This window comes from Rhea americana, unplaced genomic scaffold (genome assembly GCF_003343005.1).
Source record: "Rhea americana isolate MKP2758 unplaced genomic scaffold, rheAme1 scaffold_45, whole genome shotgun sequence".
Taxonomy (NCBI): Eukaryota; Metazoa; Chordata; class Aves; order Rheiformes; family Rheidae; genus Rhea; species Rhea americana.
The window spans coordinates 2690095-2699662 of record NW_028186590.1 but is presented as its reverse complement, the minus strand read 5'-3'; the positions used below and the strand labels follow the sequence as shown (position 1 = coordinate 2699662).

The following is a 9568-nucleotide window of genomic DNA, read 5'->3' as shown; positions in this document are numbered from 1 at the left end:
CGGCCCCGCGCACGGCCCCGCGCAGACCGCTCGGGGCGTTAAGGAGTCCGCGAAGTTTGGGGGTTTCCGTAACTGCGCGCCCGCGCGGCCGCGCCCGCCTTGCGCGCTTTCGCGGAGCGCGCGCGCGCACGCCCAACTTTCAGAAACAAAACGCGCGGGAGCAGCGAGGGAGCCGCTGTGCTCTGGCTGCGGGCGCCGGCTTGCGAGGAGCTGAGCACGCGTGGCGCTGGCGTGGCCATCACGGGGCTTACGGACTGCTGCAGAGGCCCTCGGGCGGGCTGTCTTTGCGCAAGGAGTTTTGTCTTCTTCCTTGCTTCTCTGCACTTCCTCCTCTAGCGCAAACACCCGCAAACAGGAACTTACTGAGGTGAACGCCGGCGGGTTCACGCTCACAGCGAGGGATGGCAGAAACAGCACACATGTCAAAACAAATGTTAAAGAGTTGGTATAAGTATCCACAGCAACTCCATTAATATTTAAGCTTTCCAGTAGCCCGTATCTACTCTTCTTTCTTTGAATTGGAAATTGAGTTAGTTAATCCTTCATTTACGACTTGTTTGCATTTCTCTGTTTTGATATGCAAGTGTTTATAGTCTTTTCAAATTTTCTCATCCCCGAGTACCCATTTAGAGCAAATATGTATAGAATGTCTTTTGAAGTTGGTTGTGTCGCAGTCGCTATGCTTAGATTTGTACTGTGCTGGCTTTAGTCACTTGAGTAAAATATTTGAGGATTGATACTCAAATTCCCCAAAGCTCAAACATGCAGTTAAGCTGCGAGCGCACACTGGCTGGGTTTGCCGGCGCTGTAAGGCCCCAGGCCCGTGCGCGCTTGCCCAAGAGCTTCGCGCAGTGGCCGTGCCTGGGCGATCTGCTCTCCAGTGGGCTGCTTATGGCAGTGCAACTAAACACAGGCATCGCTGTTGGCAGGATCGAGGCTTTAAAGTGGGAACTATGGGCAATAAACCGTGAAAGCTACAGAGCTCCTGTTCCTCATGCACTTTTTGTTATCCCCAAAGAAATACTGTTATAATTCTGTGCCCTCTAGTGGTGCTTAAAGTCATCTATTAATTTAAATAATAGTGAGGAAGACAGTTTGTGAGCACGGAGTAGGCCAATATTGAAGTGTAGCCGTACATGCAAAGACACCTAGAAGCATACAAATATAATACTGTTAGATCTGAATTAAGTATATGATTTTACTGTGTGTGAGCAACAGCGTTTTTCTATTATTTTTCATTAAATAATGCTAGAAAAAGTAAGTATTATGAAAAAATTGATGGCAATTAGTGAAGTGCTTGCTTGTTAGCATGTCAGATAATCAGAGTGTGATGTATCAGTCAAAGCACTGAGTAGATGGTTAGCATTCAAACGCAGCTAATATCCCTGTGTTAGGCAGAAGACATATGCTATGTAGAAAAGTTCTAGTGGTCCTCTAAGCAGTAATGCAGTTCCCTGCAAAATAAGGGTCTACATTTGTAAGACAACAGATTCCCTGCTAGTTTGGCTTCTGACTCTATAATACCTACAGAGATGAGTCCTGTGAAATTCTAGCAAGCCCTCAAAGCGCGGCATCGTCCTGGGTTCAGGTGTCAGTAACAGGATCTACTTGACGTAATGACCAAGGCAAGAACTTTCCAAGGAATCTGGACTTAGAGAAAGGCTGCTGGTGGACTATGCCCCCCTGCAGGTGGGACAGGGAAAGGTCTTCAGCAAGTGCAGCTAGGGAGTAGCCACTGCTGTGTTTTATTGCTAATGGCAACAACATATCCTTCCAAAATCATGTATCACAGTTTTTAAGATCATGTTGCCTTATTCCAAATCTGTACATCAAATGTTCTTTATCTTGACTTATAGAAGGACCAGCTGATACATCTTAACTTTTTCTGGACAATTACAAAATGTTGCGTACATTTAGGATTTTCAGAGTTTTCCTTCCAATATGTTACTTGAGATCATGTTGTCTGAAATCAGTGTTTCTGGGTTCCATTTGAATAGAAGAGAGGAAAATATTTAAGTAGTACTGATATTCCCTCATATCTGTATTGATAATAGAATATGTTTCTAGAACGGTATGTGAAGTTCTCCTTTAAAGGCATTTACTAACTGAAATTTTGGGGCTAGAAGTACTAGAAGTTAAAGCAGGCCTTCACAAGGGCTGAATTTGCACTTTCATTTATTCCTGTTAAGCTATTTAACAGGAATACACACGAGGGCTGATGTGATCTTAACACAGGGCTGTCTGTGGCTTACTACATTAATGGAAGAAAAAACTTGTTAAACTGTTAAGGAAAAGAAGAGAAGAATGGCTGAGCTGGAAGGCTGTAGCCAGAATTCAGGCTGCCGGGTTCGCAGTCTCACCCTGTGCAGCTCCATGAGATATGGGCTAGAGTCTGTTCCTCTCAAGTCAAATTTACCTAAATGTGTAGTTGCCTGAAGTCACAGTTAGATGCTTAATGAGTAATTCAAAGTCTGCCGTGTGCCTGTCTGCATCTTTTGGTACCTAAATGTTTTTGAGAAATCTGTCTCTTTGTACCTCAGTTTTATATCTGTCACTGAGGGTGGTAACAACTCATTCTTGGAGGTGTTGCTAGCATAAATACATTGAACGTTGTAAGACACAGTGCTACCCCCCCCCTCCAAAAAAAAAGGAACAGTACAAATCACATACATATAGTGTCTGTTTTACCCAGAAAGGCAGCTGGAGCGCTAGCTAAAGGGCCTTGGTAACTCTGGTTTGCAAAGGTCAGTTTACCATGGTATCATGTTTTGAGTTCATTTAAGTTCCTTGTGAATAAGCTATTTTTGTGTTACATAATACTGTGAGATATCACATACACTCTAGTTTTGCATCTCTTTGTAAGATTTTGACCTTTCTGTCTAGCTGTATGGAGGAGGGGGTGCATATAACTATTCCTGAAGCCAAGCCTAAGACAATCAGGAATAAGTTTTCAAATCAATTAAGTGTTATGAACAATTCATTTGGTATGTGCGACTGTTGTTGTTGTGTGGCCTTGTGATATATGGCTTGCATCTCCGGGAAACCCCAACTGAATCATCATTTTTGCATAATAAAACATCAGCAAAATGGCAAACAAAGTGAAGAGCATGGCAGAATTCATATTACAAGCTGTCTAGCCTGTGCATGCAACACACCAGCTGCTGTAGCAGGACTCCAAGTTTATCATGCTGGAGTATTTTTCTGCAAGCTTCTTTCCACGGAACTGAAAGAATCAAGATTGTGAGTACCACAAGGTTGTGAGTACCACAAGGTGTTGTGTGCATGGACAGTGCAGAAAACCCTGCCCAACCTCCCTGATGCCTTCATCAGGACAGCCCTCAAGCTTGGCCTGGATCCCTGTAAGTATTGACCTCGCTGTTAGGCAAGGTTGGTAACTCTGAGGAAGTCCAGTCTCCACAAAGAACTGTGCTGAGATGAGGCTTTCCTTTCAAGTAGACTACAGCTGACACTGATAAGCACTTGGGGTTACTCAGGCTGCTTTTAATCTGAGTAGAGGAAGCAAATGGGTCTCTCTCTCAATGGGTGTTGACCCGTTCCCTTTACCCTCTTGGCCAGAAGTGTGCCAGAAGTGGCTCTGGCTGGCTTAGCACCTCCAGGGCTAGTTCCCAAACTGGCTGGAGAGAGCTCTGCACTCTGCCCCTTTGGCTCCTGCCGCCAGGAGCGGGCTGCGCTGGCCCCGCTTGGTAGGGCAATTCAGCCTCCAGCCCTTGCCGCGCCAAGCTCAGGGCAGCAGTTCTTGGCCTTGCTTTTCATGCAAAATGCTCATTTTGCTTCCTGGCATCTAGTATTTCGTCTTACTCTTACCAGATATTCTTCCATGATAAGAGAATTAATTGATTCTATTAATTCCTATTTAATTAAGTATCTAAACAGTACTCTCCATTAATAAGGCATGGTTGTCCATCCAGTTACGTTCAGCCTCCAACACTGTCTCTCCATAATTGCCCTCCTACTCTTCTCTTTTACTTTATTTTCTGTTTTTTTTTTCCTGTTATTTTGCGGTACTTTTCTTCCCTCCTTCCAAAGTGCCCTTACTCTGTGATTCAGCTATCTGAGCAAATAATCTTGTACCAGAACAAGACCATATGTCTTCAATGGTGGCAATTCTGCCACAGTAGTAAGATCTGGTCCATATATCATTCCCACCCTGCAATCGCATGACACCAAAGCATTTGCTCCATTTTGAAGAAAAGACATGAATCAATGCTGTGAACAGCAAAGCAATTTACCATAGAAGACCTGAAATATAATAGAATATGAAATATTTTTTTGAATTAAAAAGTTTCATATCTCAAAATATTTAGATTTTTTGAATTACATTCCCCCAAATACATAGCAGTTTTCAGGTAAACATGTCACTCAAAAGTGTTAGTGTTTAATGCAGTCTTCTTTAGCCAAACACAGTCTCTAAGTAAGAAAGGGAAGTGTTGAACCTTAAGATATTTTCTTCAAAATCATTTATTATCAAGGAGAAGAATGCAACTTGGCTAGCATGCAAGTAGTCAATTCCTTCCAGCAGGCATGATAACAACCCACAGTAGATCTACAGGAAGTCCAGTAAGGTCAAAATATTGACAGATATGTAGGTAAAACAGACACAAACTTAAAAAAAAAAGCCTCCAAGAAAAAACTCCCTAAACTAAATGAAAACTAATTTCAAACTTGAAACATGCCAGAAATCTTTGGGCCTTAGTAATGGCTACATAGGCATTCTGCAGGAAGACATTCTTTTGGGGGGTTTGCAATGTATGAGACAAGTAAAAATTTCTGGTTTGGATTTGTTTCTGGTTTCTTTGGATGTGGAGGAAATATTCTGTAGAAACCCAATTTGATCTTTGAGTTATCAAAGATGCAGACACAATAATGTCTTTATTTAGACATTGTTAAGACACAACAATGCATAGTCCTAATTTATATGATAGGTTATCTAGAGATGTTTGCCTGTAACTGGAAGAAACTGGTATATGATATTTTGATATAATTCATTGTGACCTTTTTCTTTAGAATGTAATGGCCTTCATTATTTGCCAAACACAAAACTTTTGGCAATTTCCTCCTTCCCCTTCTCCTCAGATTTATTCCATTTGAACTGAACTGTAGGAGCTGTGCTTTGGAAAATTGCTATGTAGTTGTAGCCTAATCTTTAAGACATTGAGTTTTTTTGACATGAATATTTCAGAATTGCCTAAATTTTTTCTCCTGAAAATACCTAGAAGCCCATCATCTACGGTTGAGCCAGCTGGACCATAATTTGCATTTATGTTGTTTGTTTGCACAGGCTACGCCTTTTTCCACATACCTTGCCTGAGAGATTGATCAACAAAGTGTGTCACATGGTATCGTTGCTTTCTCTTAAACTAAGCTAAGAAGTGATGTTATGCCTTTCTCGTATGCTCTCCTCTTTTAAATGAAAACCTAAGAACAAGAGCACCTATCAGAGATGTGGGAGACCAGGATTAAGAGCTCTCCCCTAACTTTACATTTTGCAGATCTTCAAGAGTATCTTCATCACGAGTCTCTTCTTACTCTGTAAGGAAATACAGCTGTGAGTATCATAACAGTTCTTACCGGGTGCCTCATTCCTTTCTCTTGAACTATTATGCATGAAATATTTAGAGATACCAGAGGGTCAAGTTATCAAAAGAATTGTAAATAAAAGTCTCCTACACAGAAAAATACTCTGAATGCCTCTAGATGAGGGAGACATGCTCATCCTTGCTCTCTCTAGCCCAAGTGATTCAAAGAAAATCTCTTTTCCTCTGAAGAGGAATATGGAGAGCCAACTGCTTCAGGTGCTCATACATCGGAGCGCTTTCACTTCAGAAACGCTTRATGTTTTTTATGTGTTGCTCAGTGGAAGCGGAGCAGCACAAGGCAACGGGGAGCGCTGAAGCTACAGAGCTGTTGAGTAGGCGCTGCTGGCAGCGTGGCTCCTCTCGAGCGAGGGAGGCAAGCGAAGATGCGCTCTGCTGGCTGCTGGCCCCTTCGGCAGGCTGCTTGCTCCGTGCCCTGGCGYCTGTGACCTCTATACGCAGGCTCCTATATGCCTCATGCATTATTGAGATGGCCTAGTTCCTAATTAAGTAGCCTGGTTTCTGCTGTCAGAACAAGAGTGCAAATTTTAGGGGCTAAAACGCAGGGTTTCACAGTATCTAAACTCTCTTGTAAATCTAGGAGTGATTTAGTATTCTCAGATGGTCATCAGCTGTTCATCTTGCAYGCAAACACTGCTTTGTCTTAGACTTTATTGATAGCGTAAATACTAGACTCAAATCTGGATGACTGGACTGCATACAGTCTGGAGGACTATCCTTTCTGAAGGAATATGCTTTCTGAATTAAGTGATCAGTCATGAACCTAACATATTCTGCAGGCTTATTTTAAAATTAAAAAAACCTGTCAATCTCCATTAAAAATATTAAAATAGTTACCTTTTTAATAAATTTTGTGCCTGTTCAAATAATTTGACATCCATGATCCTCAGAGAATTTGAGGAAGACCCTCTGAGTTACCCAAGGGGCGTAACTATAGCCTCATCAACTACGGGTAGTGCAGAACGCTGGAATAGATAAGACTCTGAAAGTATATAAATCYGTTACTGTATTAGAAAACAACTACTTGTTGGAAAGCTTTTGCATTTTAAATTACTTCTAAGACAAATAAGAATTACATACTTAGGGCTCTTCCTTTCTGCTGCTGCATTCTTACTGACTTCAGTGAGATTTATTCCTATCAGGCAAAACAAAAGTGGAGGGGAGAATGTCYAAGGTCAGTAGGGCCCCCAAATGCTCCTGTTTTATTGGATGAGTAATCAAATTCAGTGAGAGCTGCTGAAACTATAACACATCAGAAAGGAGTTGCTTAGGCTTCTACCAGCATAGTTAGGCACTTAACTTTAGTCACCCATGTTTTTAAATCTCACCCTAAAGTGTGCACTTTAAAAACTTGCCTCGGGAGAATATTAAAAACAAAGAAACAAGAAAACTAAAATTAAAAGGAATACAGATGCTCTAGCGAGGCTGTGAGACAGCAGCAATAATGAGGCAAATTTTGCAACAACAGGTAAGCAAGAATCATAAAAATGGGGAGTAAGATATTTGTAGAGAATGGGGTTTTTCCAAGCAGCTTAAAGGGCCAATCCAACAGCTTTCTTCTTAGGAAAGGCTGGAAGTAGCTATTTTGTTTAAAAGGAAGAATGAAAAAGAAGGTGATGTGTGTCCAATGCTAGCTTGTATTATGTCTCCATATACATCATTATGTGCAAGGAAGCATTGAGCCAGAAAGGACTTTTAATATCCCTTTGGGGTTAGGGAGAGGACAGTCAAATGCTGGAGGCCAGATTTACTAGGAGAGCACTTAAATGAGAAACAAGATGCACAAATATGGATAGGTGGCAAAAAAGCCAACCTTTTACCTTGAGGGTGGTCAGGCACTGGCACAGGTGCCCTGAGAGTTTGCAGAATCTCCAACCTTGGGGTTTTTCAAAACTCAGCAGGCCCCAAGCAACCTGGCTTAACTCAGAGGTTGGCTGGGCTTGGGACGGTGGGAGCAGCTGACCTTGAGAAGGTCCTTCCAACCTAAATTATTTGATGATTCTAAATAACCCAGGGCAATGAATACTTCATGACCTATTCCGTGAAATAAAACCCCTTTGATAAGTTTGACCTGGTCAATACTGTAAGGACATATAAGCGTCTGTCACTGCTGGTATCCTGCCCCCGCTGCCGGATCAGCTGCCGTAGGTGCAGGGGGCACAGGGTTGAAAGGGTAGCCGTGGTTTGATGTAGTAGCTCCTCTGATTGCTTCTCCAAAAAAGGGGGATAGTTCACCGAGACGGGAGAATGAGCCAAGAGAGACGTCGTACCGCATTTGCCTCTGAGCGTAACTGCGAGGAGCAGCACAGATTTCAGTGCCTGTCCTGCCCTGTCCTCGCCGTGGATCCCAGGGTCCTGCAGGCCAGTACTGCCCTTCTCCAGCCCTCTCTCCTGTAGTGAAAATCCTTCCTTTTCTCATCTCTTTCTTTTCCCGATGAGATGGCTTGGATTTGGTTGAAATTTTACAGCAGGATTTTTCTGTGTGGAGAAGCTTAGTTACAAACCTTTTTTTTCTCCTGGATAGAAAGGCAGCATTTCAAAACTGGTATTTTTTAAAAGGGATTAGTGGTTTCAGATGCCCTACATGATGGTCCATTTTAAGAAAGTGTTAAGTGCTTCCGGTTTGAAAATCAAGTTTCTCYTAGCATTTCCCTATTTGAACATTGACATATCTAGTCCTTTCTGAAAATCTTGATCTGACTTTGCCTGACTTTGTTAATAGGACATTCACATTAAAACCGTTTAAGTTGGTTAAGTAGGAGTCAAATTCTGCCTCTATTTTGTTATGCTGCCTGAAGATTTTTATTCTGCAAGGAGTTCATTGGTTCCAACTGGGGAGGAAAATACAGCTAAGGTTCATGATGCCATAAATCCTTGGAATGAAAATTAAACAATATTATTAGCAACTTTCAGCAGGGTTTAAAATGTCGAAACTTAACCTTGCCATGTGGATCCCTATCACTTAACTTTAATGAGTAACCAGTAGCAGGAGAGTTTCCTATATCATGTGTGCAGTAGCTGCTGAAGAGAGATATGACATATTATCTAGACTGTTTTATAGAAGCAGCTATCTTATCACTGCGATGAAGAGAGAAACTAGAAATTTAAACCATTATCTTCTAAAAGGTGAACTATAAAACCATGGTTCCAAAATGATTTTTACAGTACAAAGATTATGTACTGGAACCAAAACTATTGCACATTTCCAAAAGAAACCATGGCCTGGAAGCTAGTTATGGGTGATAAATAAAAGCAACAAACTACCTCAGTTGAAACCAGTTTCAACCCTCAGTTGAAAATGGTTATCACCATTATTCTGCTTTCCTTGTATTAGATACTGACAGAAAACTATGTTTTTTCTCGGAAGGATTCAGTGGAGCAGAAGTGAGAAATGGTTGAAAGCTCAGAGATAATATTTTGGAATATTTCACAGACCACACTGAGGCCATAAACGTACAATTCAGTTGCAACTTAAAATATCTGATTGAAGTTGTTCTTTCCATTCGCTATCTCTTCCCGTATTTAAATCCATACCGATAAGAATACCTCTCTGTTTCCAGAGCTAATCTGTACGCTTGAGTAGTGTAACGGTTGAGGTAGTTTCCTGCTAAAGCAAGTAACAAATGTTTTTTGTTCCCTTCTGTTCAACAGATGATGAATTTCTGACTGTGAGGGGAGCAGTGGCAATGCTTACGGTAACCTCGGAAGAGTAATTTTGCTTCAGAACCCAAGTTACCAGTGCTTAGGGTCTTACTCCCAGTTACCAAACAAACATTTCTTTTTTCTTTACTATAATATTTGGCAGTGTTTTGTATATCGTCCTTGGCTGAAGAGACCTACTGAAGGGCTTAAAGGACCGCGCTGGTTAGGCGGGGTCAGTTCCGCCCTGCCTCCTCTCGCGGGGTGATTTGCGCGCCGCTCAGCGGGTGCCTTTCGCTCCTGAAGCCCGCGGG

The 9568-nt window shown here is 42.1% G+C and overlaps 1 protein-coding gene and 1 long non-coding RNA gene across 2 annotated transcripts in view; one reads left to right on the top strand and one right to left on the bottom strand.

Moving 5' to 3' along the window:
• KCNQ5 (potassium voltage-gated channel subfamily Q member 5) overlaps window positions 1-3840 on the bottom strand; it is a 304096-nt gene extending 300256 nt beyond the window's left edge. The window contains exon 1 of the mRNA XM_085316085.1: window positions 3826-3840. Within this exon, the coding sequence (XP_085172211.1) occupies window positions 3826-3840 (15 nt within the window). The remainder of the gene's footprint in view (window positions 1-3825) is intronic.
• A 1240-nt stretch (window positions 3841-5080) lies between these two features.
• The window catches only part of LOC146589549 (uncharacterized), a 10306-nt gene continuing 5818 nt past the window's right edge, over window positions 5081-9568 (top strand). The window contains exons 1-2 of the long non-coding RNA XR_014897152.1: window positions 5081-5566; window positions 9267-9310. This is a non-coding gene — a long non-coding RNA (uncharacterized LOC146589549). The remainder of the gene's footprint in view (window positions 5567-9266; window positions 9311-9568) is intronic.